Here is a 24573-nt window from a genome sequence, read left to right on the forward strand (position 1 = left end):
TCCCTAAATGCAGATTGGCCACACACACAAACAGCGGCGCGCTGCGATTCGTCTGATGTTCTGCGGCAGCCTCCGAGCCCGGCGTGCTGGGGGCCGCGGGGCACCGAGCCGACCGCGCGCTGCGTGTCTGCCGCTCGCCGGCTGCGCTCCCCACCGCATGCGCGTCTGACGCAGCGCCGCGGCTCTGCGGCAGGAGCGGGGACGGCGGTTTCTCCCCCGATCAGTCAGGAAACGCTCGTTTCCAGAGCCGAAATGTCTCCGGGGCCATTAGCGTTTGTCTTTATTGCCGAATGTTCACCCCTGCTATCAGCTGCCAGAGTCCCGAGGCTCACGGTGCGTGTGCTTATGGCATACCCAAGTCTTCTGCTCCTAGCTGAGGCATTTATGGCCTGAAAGTCTCGTTTTTGTAGAAGACATCATTTGGCACCCTCAGAGCCTGCCATTTAGGATGAAATGCATATGTTCTGATGAACTAGATGGAGGGGGTCATTGGAGCATTGTAGGTATAATGATTAAATGGCCATGATTTTATTAGCATTAAGGATGGCAAGTTAATTTTTATGACTTCCGATCCTGATAAACTGTGTTTGAGAGAAGCTAACGCATCTGGTGAAAGTCAAAGTTATTGACGGCTGCATCTTAAATCGACATTTCAATATCAAGTGGCGTGCACACTATTACCGGATTAAGCACATCGCTGGCTTCTGGAATATATCCTGCATAAAACCATCTGCATGAAACTCTATATTTATCCCATTATACTGAAAATCCCATTATACTGAACTATTCAACCAAAGCCAAAAAAATCATCCACCAAAACATTTCATTTACGGACAGGCTTAGAAAGAAACCTTGGCACAGCTAATTTTTTCCTCATTTGTTGACCTTTTGACTAGCTGCTTTGGACAAGAAATGGGGAAAAAAGAATAAATGGAGGAAGAGCTAAATGCATGTGAGAAAGCGCAGTCCAAATTTGCAAAACAGGGCTATGAGATTAAGAGACAGCTCGCTGGGCGAGTATCCATCAGAGGCCCAAAACTAGGACGTTTCCAGCGTTTCCACGACGCTGCCGTGGCGGCTCATGGACTTGACCCAGAATGCCTCATTATTTCATTTCTCTGCCTCTACTACAGGCTCATTTTCAATTTGAGCCGACATCTCTATTTATCTGCCTGGCCTCCATCAGGCTGAGTGTCTTAAACAGCAGGGGGGGGTTTTTTTTACTTTTGTGTTTGTTTCTGTGGTGGGTGCGGTGCTGATGAAAGGCATTTGGGATGAGGTCTTTATGATCCGGTATCAGAGCTATTTTTTACGCATTCCATTCCGCGGTAGGGTGGATTTACTTCAGATGATGTCAGAATTGTATCAGATTGTCAGATTGTTTTTCTCTGTAAAATCCTTCAGTGCGGTCCGCTTGTCTTTTTTGTCAGGCAAAAAAAAAAAGGTTTGTTATGATCACATTAATCAAAGACGCCACATTCCATTGATCAATCCAGCTGTAGGCTGTTTGTAGTTGTTCAGAGTATGTCTTTAATATAGTCAGCTGGATTCACATACAGTTATCTATCTGGGAAAGATATATTTAGAATGGTCATAAATGAATAATGAGGTATTGACCATGAAATTGAGTCAATGCAGTGCCGTTATGCACAGTATTACAGCAGCCTAATTGTCTGAATGGGTGTTCGACAATAGAGCTGAGTGCAGTCTTATCCTGTTGCATGAACTATTGAATCTAACCCAGATTGACAATTCATTACTAAAGCAGAAAATTGTTATAATAGTTTATAATGATTGTTTTCTTTTATGTGCAACTTATATACTTATAGACATGATTCGAAATGCTTGAATCTTAATGCAGGTCTCTGTCATTCAACTGGCATTCAATGTCATCATGTAAATGTAGGCTACTCTCCTTTGTAATTCATTTAAGCAAGTCTTATCGTGTGCAGAGGTGGAAAGTCCAGGGGTCAGAAAGTAAAACTTCTGCCATGTGTTTCTTCCACCCATGAACCCTGCCAGATCATTTCACTAATTAGTTTTACCTCCTGGCTGAGGAATTTTTCTAATCAGCAAATCCTGGGGTTTGGAACAAAATACCAGGGAGGACTTGTACTTTCTGAACCTGGTGTTACGACCCCTGTCATAAGTTTTGTGTTTACATTTACCTCTGCTGTGACCTGTTCTTACGGTTCAGGGTCAAATTGGCTGTTTCCACCTACAGTTACAGGGTTTGAAAAAGCCGCCGTTTAGCCATATACCAATGGATACTAGCTGTTCGAACTTGTGCTTTGTATTTTGTAGATAGCGATTACCTTGTTTGACTTGGCATGTATGACCTTATTTTGTCCGATTCCAATTCTCATCAAATATTTGCGATTGGATTTCACGTGGAACCATTGGCTTGTTCCCGACCTCGACTCTCGTTTTGCCCCTCTGTTCGCCTATACAGTGACTTCAGTGTGTGAGAATGTTTCCAGCTGGACTACACTTACTTCCATGGGGACACTACTTTGTTATTTTGCTTCTTATTTTTCCTTTATTATTTACGAAGGTAACTCTGGATGCAAATTTAAACCTCTGTTGGGGGTACACTATTTGGACTCTTAGTCTCAGCCTGCTGATTAATCGTCTCGTAGCTCACCATTCAAAGCTTCCCCATGCCCAGCAAACCTTCGAAGACTAGCCAGGTTTTAGTTTGTTTTGGAAAGGCAGATAGGGATCAGAGTTACTCATCGGTCTGCTGTTTCATTCCCATTACCCATTCCCCACTAATTTTCCACACTCTTTTAAGAATGGTCTATATCCAGGCAACCTTGTAACAGATAAAAACTGCCAGACACATGTCAGTGCGTGCAGTTTTTTTTGGCCTAGGAATCAGCCAGTGAATGAAAAGGTACTTTCTGCCTCGTGGACACATTTAATATCTCTGTCACCCTCTGCTTAGAAGCTGTCTTTCCTTAGTCAGATAGCCCAATATGCCTTCCTGGTCAACCGCTCCTGTCCTTAATGGCTTGCCTAGGGTCAGATGTATTCCTATAGATCAGGTCTGCAGCCTACCTACCACCCACTGCCTTTCTTAGTGTTTGACTATCAAGCGTTTACATTCTAAGGCAAAAAAATAAATGCTATGCTGCCGGTTTAGTATGTTTTCAATATATTTCACTTTTTTGATCTGGGAGGAAACGGAGAATGATTGTGAGTGGTCCAGTTCAGATTTTGGTTGCTGGAACAACCCCAGTTGATTATTTTGGAAGAAAAACTGACAATAAAGAATAAACAATAATAATAAAGAATTGCTTTATTCTCTTGTATAACAAAATATTCTTTCTTCAGAAATAACAGTAGCAATTTTTTAAATAAGTCATCTCACAAACAACAACAAATGCAAAATAAACAAATTAAATAAACAATATTCTTTACAACAGAAGGCTAAAAGAAGTTTAGATACACATAATGCAGAACCTAGAAAATTAGCAATCCTTTATCATTCGCCCACTTCCAGTAGCTGTAAGCATGAAGGGACTTTAGACCTGGAACTGGTGGTAGAGGGAGGAGGGGTTGGCTGAGTCATGGTGGCTGCAGCTTCTGCCTGAGTTTCCAGATCTTTACAATACTGTATATTCGTAGCTAAACAGTCATTAGCCTGTTTCAGTCATTAGCTTGATTATAATAATTATTAGTTAGTTATTAGCCTAGTAAACTCTGTATTTACAGCTCTAGTAGGCTACTACATAGTTACGGCATACCCAAAGTGGACGAGGATGAGTCCATGAGAAATGGAGGACTGTGAGAAAAGCCGGTTGATGCATGATTGGATAAATTTGCTTGTGGGGCCACAGTGAATGTAGGGCTATTGAGCCCTGGTTCTGCAGGGCCAAAGTGATTGTAGGGCTACTCATTCCTGGTTCTGCAGGGATGCCATGCTTACAAGGCTGTTCATCCCTGGTCTTGGTGGGCTGCTGTGCTTGTTGGGCTCCTCAACTCCTGCCCTGGGGGATGTAGTGCCCGCAGGACTATTCAGCCCTGGTCCTGGAGTAATGTAGGGCCTGGAGGGCTGCTCAATCCCTGGTCCTGTGGGGCAGAACTATATGACCCTGATGTGACCTCTGCAAGGTTACTCAATGAGGCAATCAAAGGAGTATGTTGCTGAATTTATGGCTTTGACCATTAAAAAAAAAAAAAAAAAACAGCTCATTAAAGCATGGATCCCTCTGTTCTGTAACATTGCCTTGGTCCAGAACTCATTATATGAAGCACAAACTCAATCTTAAAATGTGTGATAAGTTTTGATGGTTTTTATGTCCTGCGAGCTTTGGTACCCTGTGTATAATTACACTGATTCATTCTCTTTCATCTCTCAGTAACAGTTTTAGATTTGATTCTCTCGTTGGCGAGTCCATGCACGAAAGGTTTCCCAAGATTTTGGTCTGTTCCCAATAAGGAACTCAGTGTGTAGCCGTGTGCTGTTAAAATGTGTCTGATGTAAGCAATTAGATCACAGATCTAGCATCTTGGGATGGTTTTAGGCTGTAATTCTTGCCTATGAACTACTAAATCAATTTTTATCTCCACAGTAATAGCTGGGATTTTCTTCCTGCAACAGACTCATTTGTGATTTTTTTCTTAGCCTGTCTGTGAATTTGTCTTTGTGGTGCTCCTAAGGAATATAGTAATATTCTAATGCAAGGTTTGAAGGTTTGTAGAGCAAGATGGTGTTATTTCTTTTCTGTAGCTGTTTGTGTGGTGAGATTTAGCATCCCACTAATATGCTTCTATGTCTCTCCTATCAGAAAATAAAACACAGTATGATTCATTTCTGTTGTTTTTGTTTTTCATTTTAAAGGGTTTATTAACCCTTGATGTCCATATATACCGTGTCTTTTCATTTCAGTTTGCCATTAATGCATACGTGCATTAAAAAAAATGTTTCCTTTGGACTGAATTATTTAGTTTTCACTCAGGTATTGAATTAATTCACTTGTATTCCCTGGCACATTAGATTAGAAGTACATGCAGACCAGATCCTGTCCAATTTCATTAGCGGAATCACTAACACAGTTTTGTACTGCCGTAATCTATTTAACCACAAATCTTATTGTGTCATTCCTCTAATGAAGACCAGATTAACAATTTTTTCTCACTCAATCATTTATCAGGCTGAGTGAAAAAATGTGGGCTTAGATAAGCAGCAGAAAAGAAGTGGTTTAGAAAAGATTTTACTAGATATCAAAATTTGTGACCGCCTACTAAATTCAAGAGTTGGCATTATGTTTTATAAGTTTGAGTTTTTTAATGTGACTTCCTAGAAAGTGTTAAAGCATTCGTGTCTCACACCGTATGTCACACCCTCTGTGCGTGTGACCTGGTTGTTGGTGAAGGCATGCTGTGTATCCTGTCCGTACGATGTGCGTATGATTTTATGGGTCAAAACACAGCAGCAGCAACAACTGGAACAATGAATGAAAGCAGAGTTGCCGTTGCTTTTCCAGACATTGCGGGCTCTTTTTAGTCACTCCCAGTACTGCATCCTCTGCAGAGTGGCACAGCCAGAAATTCATGGCGGGGGTTGGTATCAAACTCAAATATATATACAAAAACCTGAAGTGCACTGACTGCTAGATGGCCCTCATGCGTGAGATTTGCTACAATGGCACAGTATGAGCCGTTCTCTACAGAATCGCCATTGATTTGCATATTTATGACTAAATACTATATTTACGTTCAATTCAGACTTGTGTTCAAATCGCAAGACTTGGCTTATGCCATGCTGCCCCTGTAACAGAATGTACCTGCAAAATAATGCAGTTTGTCTAAGTACATTTCTATTAACCTGCAGTTGGGCAGTTGGTACATGAGATGGACAAAGAGCTACGACATGCCCAGGGCCTTTTATCAGGTATCAAACTGCAGTCCCGGAGGGTCACAGTGTCATCCAGTGTTGGGGTGTTCTTGGCACCAGTGATTCATTTAAGTCATTGATTGGCTAAAGAATCCACACAACTTGTTCTGAAGACGTTAAATGGCTGATTGAAAGGAAACCAGAAAACCCCCTGGGAATTTAGTTTGACACCCCTGCTCTACATTATCGACATCAGTGGAGAATCGAGGGCTGGCCGACGGATGCCCCCACCCCCTCTGTTTTGCCATCTTTCCAGTTCAGTTTGATATGGTTGCTGTGGTTGCCAGAGTTACAGTATTAAAAATGGTGTAAGGCCAGGACTGGTTCCCTGCAAAAATAAGATGAATCTGTTTTGGTAGGCCCTCTACCACATACACACACACCTCTCGAGCAAAACCAATTACAGTGTGTACACTTTGGGGGCATTGATTCGCCATTTTTCATCAGCAACCTTTCAACTTCAGGCTGTTATTCCTAACCAGGAAAGCTACATTCTGACATGTCAACAAATGGTTGAGAATCATCAACTGTAAATAAATGCGATGTCTTGGTATTAATTATCTTAATTTCTGTATACTGTAGAGATGTTTTTTTATTTTATTTTATTTTTAAAAATAGGACTGTGTAAGTAAATAGGCTGTCTTACTATCCTGAATGTTTACAGTATGTGTACAATGGGCATCGAACTGCTGTAGACAATATGTTTCTAGACCAGGGCTGCCCAACCAGATCCACCATTCTGTAGGATTTCATTTCAACTCTAATTTGGCACACCTGGCTCTACTAATTAGGCACTCAACAAGATCTCTTGCCGTTGAATGAGGTGTGAATGCGTTAGGGTAGGAGTGACAACCTGCAGGACGGCAGATCTCAAGAAACAGGGTTGAGCAGCCTTTTTCTACAAAGTAATAACACAGTATTGATTATAAAAACAATTTCATGAACTCATACTCAGTTTTTGCAAAGAGAGGTGTTGTTTGTGCAATGCAGAGTAAACTGTAGAGTTTATCCAGGAAAAGTCTATAACTGTCAGAGACACAGCGAGAGCCATCATCTCCCACCAGTCAGCCAACTTTAATACGTGGGGTTTCCTCTTGTATAGGCTTTGAGGTTCAGCGGTTTTAAGACAGTAATACACGTCAGGTATCACCCATTAAGGAAAGTGCTGTTCAGTTCCCGCTCTTACCCAAGAGCGGCTCAGTGTCCATGTGAGTCGTGGGACTTTGGGAATCCATTTCTGTCTTCAGCAGTTCCGAAAACATCCTTTCACATGGTCTTTGCTGAGCTCAGGTCAGGTCCCAAATGATGTATGAGAGCTGTGTTTTATTGAATTATGCACACAGGACATACAGTGAGTTTTTTGTTGTTGTGGTTTTCTCCTCAGGCCAGCATTTTAGTGTTGGAAGCACAGGGGCGTGTCAGCTTTCTTGTGAGGGTGTGACCTGTAGCTGGAGGACTTGGGTTTAAGTAATAAGCACGTCACACACTGGTTCTTTGTGCGGACAAAGGTCTGCTCTGTTAGGTCGATACCAGTCCTGGCCTGACTTGTGCCGGAACACAGGCTGACCTGGCGCAGTTTTTCATTTATCCATGTAGACACAAGTCTACATGGACCTCCAACTCATTTGGCGTCTTCTGGGATTTTTAGAGTCAGCCAGGAGCTCAGTCACTGCTCAATCGGTTACTTTAATGAAAGCAGCCTTACTGACTTGCCATGTAAGTGAATGGATAACTGACTTTTCCATTGAGGTATTACATATTTCCCTGTCTTACATATTTCTGTTCAGTTTTACAGTGTTTCTCTCTCCCATCCTGTATCTTGTAGCTATGTCGGTCGTATTACACCATTTTGCTTGGTCTAGCCACAAAGTTAAATTTAGCTGTTGGTGTGTAGTGATGTGAAATATTGGAGCGCTGGTGTAATCTATATAAAAATGTCATAAATTCGATACCGGAACTTCTCTGCCTGAGCGGCCACAGGGCCCCCCATTGCAGTTCATGTCACCACAGTTAATCTCTCCTATACTTGATTTCTTTGGCTTTTGTGCCTTTCCTGGAAGTTGATATTGCACCGAGAGCAGATTGAGTTTTTTTTTTTTTCTTTTTTTTTTTTTTTCTGTGTGTGCCTATGCTTTTGAAAAGTCAAAGTGAACTGCACAGCGTGCACTATAAAGATTTGATCATTTATGGTTTATCCTACACCGGGAGGTGTAAGGAATATGTAATAGGGTCTAGTTTTGATTTATTATTATTAATAGTCTTATTTAACACAAATATATTCATGTGTGTATATCATACAAATTGTAAAACACATCATGAGCAATTTTAATATTATGTTATATTTGTTCATGATGTACATTTATGGCTTAAATCACAGTCCTGATTTGTGTTGTGAATGCTCCATGCAACTAACTGCAAATCATTTAAACTGGCTGTGCTATTACTATTACAGTTCTGAGATTGAAATAGCCATTTAAAACGAGTTTGGGACTGAAAGGTGGAATGGGGAGCCATTTCTCATATGCTTTCATGATACACAGCCCCACCCATTTGTCATGGGCCAATGGGGTTCACAGCTTTCTGTTTCCACTCTTACCGTGGCATCTGCAGCCAGCTGAGTCTCTAATATGTAGTTTTCTTGGTGGAAATGATCCTGCATGAGAATTCCTAAATGATGGCACCAACGAAGTGATATAGTATGATATAGTATCCACACTCTGTGCTTTTTATAGAAAAAATAACTGGAATTAGTAAATATAAAAATGTAAAATATATGTATGGTATCGTTGGTGCATATCCTGCAATCCTAACCTAAGCTTTATTCCCATGTGTGTAGTAAAATGAGGGAGATTTAGCAGCAGTGCAGGTTTGAGGCAATGGCTGGACCAGGTGCCTCTGCTCTGCCACTGTTTGGTATGTGGCCAAGATTGAGCCCTGTCCTTTATTTCATGTTTGTCATTGTACCAATAATGGGCTGCTGTTATCTCCCTGAGAGAAACAACAGGCTTTTTTTTTTTGTTTTGTTCGTTTTTTTTTCTTTTCTTCTCCTCACCCCACAGCAATTTTCTCATTCGAAAATCTGAGACAATGAAGTCCTGTCCCACCTTGTGAGCGACTGGCTAATAAAAAGTAATTGGAAATGTCAGTCACTTCCCACATCTCTGGACACGGAATAATCAAGCCCGGTAGAGGATGCTGGTTGGTAGGTGTGGTGGGTGGGATGTAGATTGACGCCGAACAAATGCTTTCCCCTTTGCTCATTCCCTAACATTCAAAAGTGTACCTCAACACCACAGAAATGTCTTGTGGACAGACCATGTGAACATTTGTTACCATTACCCCGCACACATGAAGCCAATGAATCTCGCTAAGAAGTGTCATTGATATGGCAGGCGCCATATTGCACAATTGTCTGAACTCTGTCTCATGAGAAGCCAGTATTTTAAAATTAATAGGGTTCTTAATTTTCCAGAAATTCTTCAAAGAATTTCTCTAACCTAATTTTTTCTCCTGTAGGGGACATGAGTCTTTGGTTGTAATCTCAAAAACCATGTATTCAACTATACTGAAATAACCTACACGAGAGGGTACATTCAACAAAATCAAGTTAATATTTTTGAAAATATGTCATCCAAGACACTTGTATTATGTCAAAAAATAAAAATGTTTCCTTTTTTTTTGCACAATGTAGTGTTAGGTTTTGGTGCAGCACATCTTCATCCTGCTAACAACTGAAGCATAAAACAGGACATTTTCTTCTCTGCCAGAGTACTCTGTGGCAAGAACTGTCTGGTGGCCGACTTCTGTAAAATCAGTCACTGGGCAAGTGTCTGCCTGAAACCCATTGAGCAGTTGAGAACCCTAATGGCACCTTTTAAACAAATGACGAGGAAAAAAAGAAAAATAATTGAGATTGGTCTCTTTTTTTTTAAAACACCCTGCGTCTGGAATGCACGCAAGCTAAGTCTGCCCTCTAAGCACTCAATTATATTCCATATTAATTTAAGGATAATCTATATGCTTACATAGAATATAAGGACATCTCTCTTAGGTAAGGAAATAAACTGAAACGAGTGCTTCTCTTCAGATCAGACACGTTACCAGTCAATATTTGGATGAACCGCATTAAGAAAGAAAATAAGCAGGTGAGTGTTAGCTTGTTTCACATCCAGGGAATAACAGACAGCCAATTCTAAAGGTGACAGAGTGTCAATAGCCTTAGTGTGAAAACTAAATTGCTTATGTCACTGGTCTAAATTTCACTGGAACAGATCAGCAGTGATCGGCACCAGACATGGAAGCCACGGCGGGTTCATTGGGCCCCGCACAACCTAGACACCCTCAAGAGCTTGTCAGTTCATTTCTGCAGGAAGTAAAAACCATATAAGAGCTTGATGCAGACCCTCACTTTGGTGTGAAAGGGGAGGGAAGAAGGTCATATTCTGTCTAGAATGCTTCCCAGTATAGTTTCCAAGTAAATGGTAAATGGACTGCATTTATATAGCGCTTTTATCCAAAGCGCTTTACAATTGATGCCTCTCATTCGCCAGAGCAGTTAGGGGTTAGGTCTCTTGCTCAAGGACACTTCGACACGCCCAGGGCGGGGTTTGAACCAGCAACCCTCCGACTGCTAGACAATCGGTCTTACCTCCTGAGCCATGTCGCCCCTAGGCGTAAGTACACATGCTTGGGCTCTCATAAGTAGTTATAGAGTTTTTTTTTTTTTTTTAAGTGAGGGGCTGTCCAGAGAGGAGAGACCAGGTTCCTGCTAAATGACAGATTCAGTCACCATTAGGTGCAATGCAATGTATAAATAGAGACTCTGTAGGTCCTCCATTTTGAGTGTCCTAAAACGCATTGCAAGCCGGGCGGGTGACAGCGAGAGTTCAGCGGTGGAGAGATGTATTTTGATGACGTTATGGACAGTAATAGCTGCTTACATGAGGGTTCAGCGAACGTGCCTCAAGAGGGTGTTACGTCTCTGCCCAGTTGATGGTGCCATAGGTTGAACAATCTGGCAGGAGACAAAGAGACACGAGCACAAGCAACCCCTGCCTTGAGGATTCAGCACTGAAAAGTTGCAATTAACAGGTTATTGGATTTAATCATCATTCGTCCCTAGATTTAATTCACAATTAAATGCAGGTTTTTGATTTTTTTCTTCACAATACAGTTCATTTAGGGAAATTCTAAATAAAGGATTGCAAAGAAAAATCTACATCTACTTGAGACTTTACTTGAGACTCAGAGATAAGAAGCAAATGCTGGTTGAATAAAAGAACTGCACATGTGCAATATACATGATATGTAATATGAACTCCAAAGACAAGTGCACTTAAATGCATTGATATTTTTTTTCCAGATTAAGAGATACAGTAACATATTACTTTGCACCTGTAATATCGTCTTGTATATTGGTGTTGTTTCCAATGAGGTGCATTGTCTTTTCAAGGGGAAGTGGAATCCATGCCTCCTTTCTTCTCAGACCATTTATAGACTTTCCCACAAAGATAGGAGAGCAGCTTTTATAGAATTGTGAGCTGTGACCTTAGCCAGACTTTTCCATTAAGATTTAGAAGCTTTGCATAACAACAATAAATCTAATGCATGCCATTATCAAACGCGGTGGTTATGTTGGCCTCTTTCCTTGGCTCAGTGTAACACTTGCTCCCAGCTCTACGGTTGTGAATGGAATAAAAATATGTGCTATTTGCTTAAGTCGGTAAGTCGCTGAACAGAATACTAATCATAAATGAATAATGGGCAAGGATTTCTTTTTTTTTTTGCTTTTGTTTTACTAGGCTTATATTCTTTGATGAGCATTCTCAGTCCAAGCAGATAACCGTTTGTCTTTCCTGTAAACCCAACATGGCAGTGCTGCTAAACTCCTTTGACTTCCAAGCATAGAAACTGATTGAGCACCGTTAACGCTAATTGAAATTTTCTCCTTAGGCATATAGTGTTGTCTTAGAGGAAGCCTGCGCCATCTTTCCCTGTCATATTTTATTTTATTGGAATATTTTGCAGCTCTTGCTTGTCTCAGATAATTATTATTTGAAAGTGGTTCTGTTAGTAGTTTGTATATCATGCTGGCAGTATCTTAATATCATACTTTTGTATTGATTCTTTTGCATTTGATGTGATCCTCAATGGACTTGTTTACTGTTGCAGTGCTTTACTGAATGCTTTACTAAAAGATTCATCAAGACTTTGTACATGACAGGTCTAGGCTTCAGGTTTAGCAACAATAAATGTGGTACTAGAAATGCAATTATCTTGCTGAGTGAAAGGCCATGGTTTTCTGCTAAGGGGGGTCATCACCTTAGTTCGGTGGTAACCAACACTGTTCCTGGAGATATACTATCCTGTAGGTTTTCATTTCAACCCTAGTTTGGCACACCTGAGTCTACTAATTAGCAGCTCAACGGAGATCTCTAGCTGTTGAATGAGCTGTGCTTTGTTAGGGTTGGAGTGAAAACCTACAGGATGGTAGATCTGCAAAAACAGGGTTGGATATCACTCACTTAGTGGTTACTTAGTGTGCAATTGCATGTTGACATGCATTACATTACATTAATTAATGTAATGTAATGTTGACATGCCTCTGACCATTATTTGATTAGTCAACTGTCATACATGCTCAATCTTGTATACTGAACTCCACTGCATAGGGCATTGATCCTGGAGTCTGTGTGATATCATCTACATTAACTGCTTGGGATTGATCAGATAATACAATATTTCACCATGTACAATATGATCAAGCAATCTTTTACCAGCAACCAGCTGGTCCTGACTATCCCTGGTGAAACTAGGATGGACTTTATTCATGAATATCAACAATATATGAATGTGTAGTTCCCACAGCAGTGTGCCTTGTCTATAACTCTGAATAGCAGCAATACTGGGAATCTGGGTGTTAAAAATCCAAAAATTGAAAGAAATGAAATGAAAGCATTAAAAGGTTTATTGTGAGTATGACTGACCTGTGTATGTAAGAGATTTAACACTTCTTTATTAGGCCAACTAACATTTTTAAGATGTTTGTCGTTGAATTGAATTTGGCCACTGGTGTTTTAATGAGCCACAAGCCTGTCAATGTTGTTAGGTCTTTTAGATTTGCAGCACGTCATGACATGAAACATAAACTATTTTTGTTACAGCTATTTTTGTATCGTGATGATTGATGATTTTGTGCTGCAGCTCCTGACATGCAATATTGAATAACTCCACCTGAAGCCAATGTTTAATTCATATTATCTATACATTTTTTCCACCAATGTATCTGTAAATTATAGAAACTGACCCCGTACATCCAAAATAGCCCAAGACACAAAACCTGGCCAATGAATTTAACAATGTCTCTGTGCTTAATTCCTTATAGGAGTGTTCATTCAATACTACTGTGCAAAAGAGGAGTGCAATTAAACTTTGAGACCATTTAGATTGCGCATCTAGCCCTTCTGGTGTTTACCACAGCACCCGTGGAAAAATGTCAGTCTCACTTCACGCACGCCTTGTTTGTCTGTTTTTCAGGAGGAAGGCAAGATTGCAGTCACCTTTAATATCGGCACGGTGGACATCAGCGTCCGCGAAAGCTCCACCCCTGTGAACGACGGGAAGTACCACGTGGTCCGCTTCACGAGGAACGGGGGTAACGCCACGCTGCAGGTGGATAACTGGCCAATCAACGAGCACTTCCCCACAGGTAACGCCCTGCCCTCCCGACTTTGCCCATCAGAGACCGCGCGGGCATGAGGCGGACCGTGCCAAGCCCGCTGGACAGCACCTGCTTTTTCGAACCACTGGCAAAAAAACAAGAATGGGACAGTTGTGTCCAATTGGCTTGATGTTTCTATTATCCACGCTGCATTACTGACACTTCAAGCAATAAAGTGCCTCTCTTTGCTTAAGCACAAACAGATGCTAACGGTTAATAAACTGAGCCCTTTCACGTTAACTTCCTTTGTTCCAGCACCAGCGCTAGACAAAAAAAAAAGAGAAGCCCACGTTAAGCCAGCAATCACCGCAACACATGTTGTCCCTTTTTTCTTTTTCTCTCCTCCTCAAATAGTCCTTTGAAATCGTACAGGCGAGTGGAATTCAAATCAGGCCGCGACACCTGTTCCATGGGCCTAGCAAGCCGGAGGGGCTGGGGTAAGGGTGCGAGGTGGGGTGTGGGGGTGGGGGGTGGCTGGGTGGTGAGTGTCATTGTCTTGCGGGGGACGCTACCGGGAGGACATCTGGTTCTCTTTGAGGGAAATGAAAAACATCATGGCTGCTCGCTTCAAACGCTTTCGCCGTTGAGTCACCCGCCAGGGGTACTCGCCGCGTTCGCGGTTAGCGCAGACCGGTCGCCCGTGCTTCGCGGCTGCAGGCAGAAGACGGGGAAAAGGTGGCGGAATACCAATGAGGCTGTCAAGCGGCAGCCGCGCCGTCCGCGAGTTCGTTACCGCGGAGCGGGCCGATCTCTCTGGGCGCCGTCCGGAGCACATTAACCTATTTTCCGCGCCGATTTTAACCAGTGCGAGGAAAGAGGGAAGCACGCTATCGTCGCGGTGCCGTAAGCCGTGTCCGGCCTCCCGAGGAAAGGTTTCCGGAAGGGTCTGCCGTCCCGAAAGAGCAAGACCGGTCACGGCCGCGCAGACACTGTCTCTGATGTTCTCCCCTGGGAGGGCGGCGCAGGTTGTCTTGGATACCGCATGCGTTCGGGCTTGAGGAAGGAGGTTGTGACAGTATTGAATGAGCTGTAATTCAAGGGGGTGACAGGAATTCTTAGGTGACCTGCTTTTTTTTCTGTGTCATTGTGTGCCTGCTTTATTGTGTTGGGGGGTGGCTGGGGGGGGCTGCCTAAATGGGCCACATTGATCAGAGCTGCATACACTGTGTTCCAGGGGGAGAAGGCAGGCGGTAATCCAGCAGTAATGAGAGGCCAGAAAAGCTGTGCTGAGCTGACTCACTTCTATAGAGGGGGAGTTGGGCCCTGAATTTTGGCCTGAGTGAAACCCACCAGCTGTGTGCAAAATGCCCCAACCTCGCCCCCCCCCTCCCCCCCCCAAACACCTGGAAGTCTCCAGGAGACAGGTGACTCACTCAACCTCCCCGCCCTCCTCAGCCCCTTGCTTTCTGCTCCCTTTTGATCTAACAGTCACCTGCTCAGCCTGGCTCCTTGCAGTATGGGGGAAATCGTTTTTGACGCAGGCCGGCAAAGAGCCCCCACACCCATGGCCACTGGGCAGCCCCCGTAGGGAAGTTTCTGGAAACACAGCGCCCCCCTTTGAGGACTGCTGGGGAACGCCGGTTCAGCGCTTGAGAGCTGTCAGAAATCGTACAGTCACGGCCCAGCTGGGATTTAGAAGCCACTTTTGAGCAGGGATGGCCGATATGTCGCGATTATCGAATGCACTAACGGTCGTAGCCACCATATGGTCCTCTATTGGATCTTGATAAAACAGCCAATCAGCACCATGGTCGTACACCTCCCATGTGATCATGTTATTTTCGTCAGTCACATGGAGCTGCGAGGCCTTGCTGCTGATTGATTGCCTTATGGTCGCCCAATAGATAACAGTGGTGATGTTTCTTCCGGAAGCATTTCACGCGGCCTCTGAAGAGTGGTTGCTTAAGAAAAATATTAGGAGGCAAAAGTCCATTCATCCCCACATCGTCCCCCCGCTACTCCCCCCCACTTCCCCCACTCTGGCTGGGGAGCTTTCCTCTTGTTCCAGTGTCCAGAAGCAATGAACAATGAGATGTGTGGGTGACCTTGTGCGTTAAATCTTCAATCTTCCATCATCATGTCTCTCCCTCTTACGGTATGGAGCCTTTAACAGTCCTGTGACAAAAGTGACTGCAGAAATTAACACAAGTTCACATGAGTGCCAAAGCTGAACAATGCATGAGTGACAGGCAGCTTTTTCCTGCACGCTGGCTTCACTCTCGCAGTTATGCCTGTATTCTGCTGTGAACAGGATGATTGACAGCCGGCAAACCAGCTGGTCCTGGCAGTGCCTGATGAAACTGAGATGGGCTTTATTCATGAATGTCAGCAATATATAAAAAACAGGTAGCTCACTCTCACAGCAGTGTGCACTGTCTATAACTCCGAATAGCAGCAATACTGGGAGACAACCTAACAACTTTAATTGACTTCTTTGAAGAGACATTATGGAAATAATCTTTACGGTGTTGAGCATTTTACATGCAAATAAAACAGGCACAGAGGAAAACATACTCATTCATTCTAGTTTATTGGGCTTGATTAGAGATCTAATTACAATTATGATGGTACACGTTTCAATAAAGTTATGCGGCTGCTGGGTAGTTCATTCTGCAGGTAAAGGCACTTTTCTACTGCATGCATCGGTCGCAAACAGGAATGGGAGGGCTTCTGATAGCCAGTATGATTGCATGCTAGCGACCCCTGCTGGTCGACCATGCACCTGCATGTTCTCCCATTGAGCTGTACAGTACATAAAGTGTCACTGTGCATAGAGGGTCACTGTGCATAGAGTGCCTTTCTGTGATTCATGTCTATGCAAGCCCACCTGCAAACTGTGGTGTCATAAGAAGTGGCAGCTGATGCTGCATGCTTTGGAGGAGAGCAGATGCTTATTGAGGTGCTCCAAAACTGATTGGGGAGAAAAAGCTGAAGTGGCTTTTATTTTTTTTTTTAAAGTTTCAGTCAGGTTAAGAAACAACAGCCAGTCGTTGGCCACTGCTCGGGAACAGAATAGTGTGGTCAAACATGTTCAGATCAAGATGCTGCCATGATTCTAAAACAAAAGAATTAATAAGCTGGCTGATTATCAAAGTCGGTGCTGCTATGCACAAGGCTTCAGCTATCCAAAAGCCTGTTTGGTTAATGCACAGTTTCCCCAGAGAGATCACTGACAGTTGCCATTTGGACCTCGCTCATCCTGCTGGATGACAGTATGCCTGTTCCCGTTGCATTTACTCATGCCGTAGGTTCATTTGTAGATTTTCAACACCAGTAATTTGGCAATGATTGATTCAGTCCTCCATCTAAAGAGAAGGATTGTAATTACAGGTTTAGGCCTGGGTCCTCAGGCGGAACTTAATATGCGTAGCGTCGCCATGGCAGCCACCCTGACCAGTTCAGCAAACTCTTACCAGATTCCAGCCCCCTCATTTTCAGCATGTAATTGAGAGGTGGGGTCACTTTGCAGGTCAGCTCGCTTGCGAGCTCGCCACGTCCCGTGCCTCAGATTCGAGAGCAGCGGCAGAAGCAGATTTGTCTGAGCTCGTGTATCACGGGGGTTCAGTCCTTGCAGGGCTCATGGATTCTTTTAAAGTCTCGCTCAAGGAGTTTCCACCATCACACGGATGTCAAAGCCGCCCAGTAACCTCTGCTGATCACATGGCAACTGTATTTATGAATATGTGCACCTATATGCTGCACTGAAACGCAGCAAAGAAGCATGAAATGTTTAGTACAGCCAGTTTAGTACAGCCCCAATTTCAATTTAGTCATTTACCCAGCTTATGTTGTTTTTTTTTTTGTTTTTTTTTTGTCCATTTATATAATTTATATTGTCCATTTATACAAGAGGATATACTGGAGCAAGTCAGTTTAAGTCCTTGCTCAAGGGTACAACAACAGTGACCCAGCTGGGAATTTAACGTGCAACCTTGTGTTACAAGCCCAATTGGCTGACCATTATACTACACTTCCACTCAATTGAGCTGTGCTGGGGCTGCTAATGCAGGTAGCTTGTAGTTCACCCAGTGAACCAGGGGGTTACTATTGAGCAATGACCAGCCCCAGCACAGCTCACTTGGGTGGCAGTGTAGTATAATGCTGAATGAACCCCTTCCTACGCAATGCCACAGTTAATTTCTCTGAGCCCCCAGCCATAGCTATACCCCAGCACTGTGGTCCTGGTAATATCCAGGCCCACCCAGAATCCTCCTCTCTTCATGGTGCATAATGCATGAGGAGCCTGTACTAGCCGCATGGCAGTGTTTTATGAAATGGTTTTTGAAACTGTTTTTGAAGGGGCTATGCCGGGGGTGGGGGTGGGTGGTGGTACAGGCTTTTTATTGTGGATCAGAACACCGCGATGTGACCTAGCTGTCTCTCAGGGTTAGAGAAAGGAAGCATGGCATTTCATAGTTTTGGTGTTTTGATGGCAGGGGGTTATCACCAGGCAGAGGCTGATCACCAGGTCACTCTTCGTTTTTGATGAAACATTTATGGGAGTTCTATTTGTTCTACAACAAATAATATTTGTCTACTAGAAATATGCCTACCACAAGGCCCACTGTAATATAGTACTCTGATTCTGAATGTAATGTCTTTGTTTGATAATTATTTGCTGTGCGTGACCCATTTTTACACATCTAGTATGTCGAATCAAGTATTTTATAAATTCCTTAGACAGATATCATGCCATTTTATGAATTCCTTTAACAGTTAGCATGTCACTGTCAATTTACATGGCTTTCTCGTGTGCTTTTGAATTCTCTTGAACCCTTCTCAAAGGGAACTGGGTGAGCTAGAGCCACGAGATGTGACCATTGCCCCTTTACTTAACAGAATCCACAAAATCTCTCGCACATACAATAACGGCAATACTTATGCCACAACGCAGCAGAATGAAGGAGGCTCCAGAAGCAGTGAAAGTTGATTTATATCCTCTCTGGGGTTCTGTGAACCAGATGACACTTAGGTGGAGTTTTGTGGAGCTGTTGCTTTTACAGTTATGCTTTTCCTTGGAGGCGTTTCCAATAGCGGAACAGCTGTGCTGATCTCTGCTTAACTTTGAGCAACTTTGAGTTATGTAAGTTTTTATTTTATTTTTATTTTTTAATTCTTGCACATCATCACGAATTCAGCACCCGCTAAAATGAGCAAGACAAGCGCAGCACTGACTTGGACCAGTTATTCGAAGATAAGTACAATGTGGGAAAGCACTGCATTGAACCCTCCACTCCTCTATAAACCTCAGCTAACTGGGATGGTGTCCCGACCCCAAGGAGAATCGTTCGTATAAACGAATACGCTCAAGGAGACAGAGGAGGCTTGAGAGACCTTGTAATTCTGACAAGTTCGTGAAATGGCCCCGCCCCGTCCTGCCCCCCACTCTGTTTCTACATTCCTGATCTCTGAATCCTTGTTTGAGAAATGTAGGCCAGCCGACTGACATTTGTAACTTTCTGCTGAGAAGGCTTCAGATGACTGCAGAAAGATTGAATTTCATCACAGCACAGACATAGGTGGGAAAAGGAGGAATCGTATCTCATTTGGGAACTGTTAGTATATATTTTCTGCAGGCATGCAGGAGATAAATTGATTATGTATTCAAGCATTTTTATACCATTTAAATGTTTGTCACCTTGAGTTTTATGAGCTTGATAAATGTAACTTTTTTGGGGGAGAGGAGGCGGATCCCATGTTCCCCATGGAATTTGTTGAAAGATTCTAAATCATTGAAGTGAAGCACATGGCTGATGACAAGGGAGACTCTAAAATGAATTGTTCTAATCTGAGGGAATGCATTTGTGTTCATCACAAAGATGCAGCCATAAAAGCCATGGGAAAAAAATAGGTTGAAATTAACTAATTAACTGTAGCCTGGTTATTTTTGACACTTATTATAATCAGTGGTAGCAACACCTGAACCAAGTCAAAATGGTATATGGATTTTATGCTGCTAGCAGGGAACACATTAACGGCACAGCAGTCTGTTTGACTTTGACCATTTCTGACAGGCTCTGGGGGGGGGGGGGGGGGGGGAAGGGTGGGGGGGGGTGCTTACTGGCAATGAAAGAAACAGCCTAGTCGTGGTAGGATATGGACTCCAACGCTGATGAAACAAAAAGTGTTTCTTGAGGCAGTCTGGTCAACCCTCTGAAGTGTGTCCCGCATTTTAGAGCCATGTTCATATTTTAAAATATTCATTTTCTTTAGCTAACTGCCATATTTTTAGTTATCCTCGTATCTGAAGGCGCAGCAGTGCTGCTCAGGCATCCGCTCACGTCACTGCGCCTCTGTCTTGCTGCCAGACTCCATTGAGCTCTAGGGATAGCCCACAATGCTAGTCTTTGGAACGAGTTAGGAAAGGCTATTTAAGGTGAGGCGCACATGACTAGCATTCAGAATGGTGGGCTTTTGCTCGGCTAAAGCCCCAGTCCCCAGCTCTGCATACGTATCGGACCCATTGTGTTAAAAATATTCACCCCCCCAGGTGCATTTTACGAGAGTGTGAAAACATTGTCCTTATTGGTGCGTTTTACAGGATGGTTGTAAATGTTTGAGTGGAGCGGGTAGTCTTCCCCAAAGTGAAATGTATGTGTGAATCTGGTTTTACTGGCTTTGAACCCTGCCTCTCAGCTAAGAACAAACCAAGACCTCTGTGAAAAGCTTTTACTTTTGAGAGGGGTTGTGTTCTGTGCACCGGTCCTCTGAGTCCCTTACCTCAAGGTGATTGGACTGGCTTTAGTAGAAGTTCTTTGGAAGAAGTAGAAAAAATAAAAAGGTAGAGAGAAGAGGAGAGATGAGAACTGAGAGAGAGAGAGGAAGAAGGAGAGAAAAACAATAAGAGTGAAGGTGAGATAGAATTAGAGGGCGAGAGAGGGGAGGTAGGAGGAGAGGGAGTGTTAGAAGGACTGAGAAGGAACAGAGAGAGAGCGAGAGAGAGAGAGAGAGAGAGAGAGAGAGAGAGTTTGGAGATACACAGATGCAAGAGGCATCTGTGGAAAATTCTGGAAAAAGCCTTGGGAAACTCATCCAGTGAGACCCTAATCCTTTAGAAACACCGCCACTTCCGGCCTTTATTTATTCTTAGAAGAAGAGATTAGCTGCATAGATTGAGCGTGAGCTCTTTCTAGCCCCATGGCAACACGCGTTTATTTATAGGAGCCGTTATAAATGAGGCGGGATTATCGAGAATCAATACCTGAGCTCTCTCTCTCTCTCTCTGTGAGCTATCCCCCTTCCCAAACAAAAGGTAAAATGCGTCACATTGAGCAAGCTGATCAAAGCTTCCCTATCCTGCCAATGAGCGGGATGTTGGACAACGCATCAACGATCACTTTCCAATTCGGTGGATTTGGACAGACGTCTCCTGCATCGTCGCCTACCTTTCATTTCCTAATTAACACTGGAAGGCGTTTCCTCAGAGTTTCCTTTATTCAATTCTGAAGCTCCAAAGCCTGCCTTTGTGTTCAGGGGAAGGACACGGGGATTGAGCGTTTTGGAACCTTAAAATGACGGGCCGCACAAACAGCAGGCCGGGAGGGTGACAGGGATTGCTGTCGTTACGCTTTTTCAGGAAGAGGACAAGCAATTCATTGAATGATCTGCCTCTGCTTCATAATGAAGTGTCTGACTAAAAGTGTCTCACCCACTGTAGGAGGGCATCATACAGAGTCAATCTTAATGGATCAGTTACCTTGTGGCAGTCATATTTAAAACAAAGTCTGTATTTTCAAAATATTTGAAAACATTTTGAAACCCTGCTGGTTATCTGAAACCCTTCACGCAAAAATGTTTTGATTATTTTTCCATTTTGATATATTCCTGTAATGGTGTAAGCCTACTGTCTTATTTTTACTAAATTATCATACATTATCATATATTCTGAATAATATTAGTAATATAACTGTGACACTATTTGCTCTGCTTGTGACCGTGTGGAAATGGGAAGCTGGCCATGGAGAGAGAATCCGAAGGGACCAGGCTCGTTTCACCCAAAATGCAACTTGCAATCTAACACCTATGAGATCTGTTATCGGTTACCTCAGTTTGTATAGCATTTCACAAAGGAATTGCTATGTTATTTCATCAATGGCATTTCTCAAAACAGGCATGGAGAAATCTGCCTTTCCAGTTTCATTCTCCTGCCTCACTTTGTTTCAGCAAGTGGGCACGCACATGAACACTCAATAAGTTCCATTCATAAAGAATGCATCGCAGTAACTGCACAGAGCATATTTTATTCTATGATAAAAACAATGTAATTGTCAATAATGGCAATCCACATCCATACAAATTACAGAGTATTACTTGTTCATTATATGGCATTATGCAGTTGGAAATAATTATTGAAATGACAAAAAAAGTTTACTCTTCTAGATGTCAAAGTACATATTAAAGGAAAGAATTCCAATGCTCAATTAAAAACAAATTGTACCTTTACCAATGAACATTTTAGAATAGCTATTACAGATCTCGCTTAAGGATAAGCAAGGATAACTTTTTATTGTGCATTAGTACACTGAACCATATTTGCAGTTACTGACAATCATGACATGCACTATATGACCAAAATATCTGGACACCCCTTGGTCTGAGTCTATTTCTCATGGATTGGGCTGGGCCCCTTAGTTCCAGTGAAGGCAAATCTTAATTCTACAGCAAACAATCACGTTCTAGATAATGTTATGCTTCCCCAACAGTTTTGGGGAAGCTCTTTACTGTTTCAGTATATCAGTGTCCATGGAGACACAGCAAGGTCCATATAGAAATGGTTTTGTCGAGAACAGTGTGGAAGAAATTGATTGGCCTGCACAGAGCCCTGACCTCAACCCCATCCAACACCTTTGGGACCTATTTGAAAGCCAACTGCAAGCCAGGCCTAATCGCCCAAATGGGTGCCCGACCTCATTAATGCACTTCTGGCCAAATTGAAGCTTATCCCTACAGCAATGCTCCGCCATTTAGTATAAAGCCTTCCCAGAAGAGTGGAGGTTGTTATAGCATTAAAGAGTGGACCAACTCCATATTAATTCACATAATTTTGGATGAGATGTTGGATGTCAGGTGTCCACGTACTTTAGCATATGTAGTGTTTAAAGACCAAGGACCACCTACCTAATGGTGAACAATTAGTCTCCCATTCATATAACCACTATATATGTGTACAGAGCGAATGTTTCCATATTTTCCATATGAGTCTCCAGTATCATTTTGTGAATTCCATTTACCTGAATGGTAGGAGTACTCCTAAGTGGTGAGAACTGGAAATGCCTATTTCATTCTTTGAGGATTTTTCCGTTCATCGGTTGAATTGCAGTTCATTTTGTGAATTTACTGAATCAAGAACGGAATTCATCTCGTGTTTCACAGCACGTGTTGGGAAGTGGTGAACAGGGAGGGGTGGGATCTGTGGAGAGGTGTGAGGTATGGTGGGTTGGAGAGGATGGGGGGGGGGGAAGCAGAGAAGGAGTGGGGGAAGGGGGGGCTGTGAGAATGCGGGATTCTTGTCCTTAGCGTGTCCGCTACACTATGATGTGAAGTCCCATCCATTTCTGGGTGCATTCAGAGGTGACATTGTTATATCTGTTCAGTTTAGTCAGCCCAAAATATTGATAGTACTCTTCTCTTTCAGTCTAGCAGGTTAGGAAGGTTATTAAAATAGCAGACAAAATATCCGCAGCAAAAGCCATACATTCGTCACGCATTTATGACAAGCATTTGTTATATTCGATATTTGACTGGCATTTATAAAAAGAAACCACTTACTTTGATTTTGCCTACCAATTTACAAAAGAGGGAAAAATGACTTTATTACGATAGTCATTATGTGGTTGTATTACATTATGCTCATAACAATATTTGTTTTTGTTTTTTCTCTCAGTATGATATTTTGTGGCCATGCCTCAGATAACTGTTTCTTGAGATGGCTGGCAGAAGATGGTTACCGTGGGAGCAGCATTGTTACAGGAGCAAACCAACCAGAACAAAAAGCCATCCCAAGATGAGTAGTGGACCGGAATGCATGTCAGGTCATGTTTGTGAGAGAGGGGGACAGGTCAGGGGAACACGGGGTACGGGACAGGATGACGCTTGAGCTAGACGAGGTGTCACCGGGGCAACGGGAATTTTTGCACTTGCCCTCATCTGCACGCCCTCCCCTCCGTTGGTCCGGCTGCAGGAACAGCGAGACAGAATCAGGCCAATGTTTATTTTCAGGACTCCTTGCCTTTCCAAGGGTTTCTGAGACATTGTGGACTCTCTTTTTCCCTCTTGTACTGGGTAAAAAATATCTATCCCCAAGGAATTGCTCTGAGGAGATTTATTTCAGCCTGATGGGTCTATTGGTCGGCTCGGAAGTGGAGATGCTGCCTGTTGGGGTGAGGGTGCTGTCATTAGAGATGGGGACAATGTCTGTAGACTTTGGGGAAAGCTGTCTGAAGAGGTGGGGTGGAGCTGTCTGTAGAGTTTGGGGGGGTGGTGCAGTCTGTAGAGGTGGGCAGGGAGGGGGGTGGTGCTGTCTAGAGGTGGGGGGTGGTGCAGCCTGTAGAGGTGTTGGGGTGAGTGCTGCCTGTAAAGGTGGGGCGAGTGGTGCTGTCTGTAGAGGCAAAGGGGGGTGGTGCAGTCTTAGAGGTGTTGGGGTGAGCGCTTCATGTAAATGTGTGGGGGGTGGTGCTGTCTGTAGAGGTGGAGGATATGCAGCTGTCTTGCAAAAACTCTTTGCCCAACTCTGCCAATCTGGTTCTGCTGCCCCAAAGAACAGAACCTCCCATAGGAAAGCAAAAGTGAATGCAAGGACAAAGGCACCAGGTCCCTCTCATCTCCCTTTAGTGCTTCTGAACCGCTTTCTGTCATATAACTGATATTAATGCCTGGTCATAATCCTGTACAATTGCAGCAGTGTTCATTTATCCTTTATTTCTCACCAAAAAAACAGAAACATTCTGTTTTA

General features: G+C 43.2%; 1 protein-coding gene across 19 annotated transcripts in view; it reads left to right on the plus strand.

Annotated features, from left to right (window-relative positions):
* The window catches only part of LOC118229641 (neurexin-3a-like), a 325684-nt gene that overhangs the window by 253929 nt on the left and 47182 nt on the right, over positions 1–24573 (plus strand). For all 19 annotated transcript variants that reach the window (XR_004765703.1, XR_004765704.1, XM_035421791.1 and 16 more), the window contains one exon: positions 13439–13610. Coding sequence is in view for 17 of the 19 variants with exons in the window: in XM_035421791.1 (XP_035277682.1) it covers positions 13439–13610 (172 nt within the window). In the remaining 2 variants the exon portion in view is untranslated. The remainder of the gene's footprint in view (positions 1–13438; positions 13611–24573) is intronic.

Source organism: Anguilla anguilla, chromosome 6 (assembly GCF_013347855.1).
Source record: "Anguilla anguilla isolate fAngAng1 chromosome 6, fAngAng1.pri, whole genome shotgun sequence".
Lineage (NCBI taxonomy): Eukaryota > Metazoa > Chordata > Actinopteri > Anguilliformes > Anguillidae > Anguilla > Anguilla anguilla.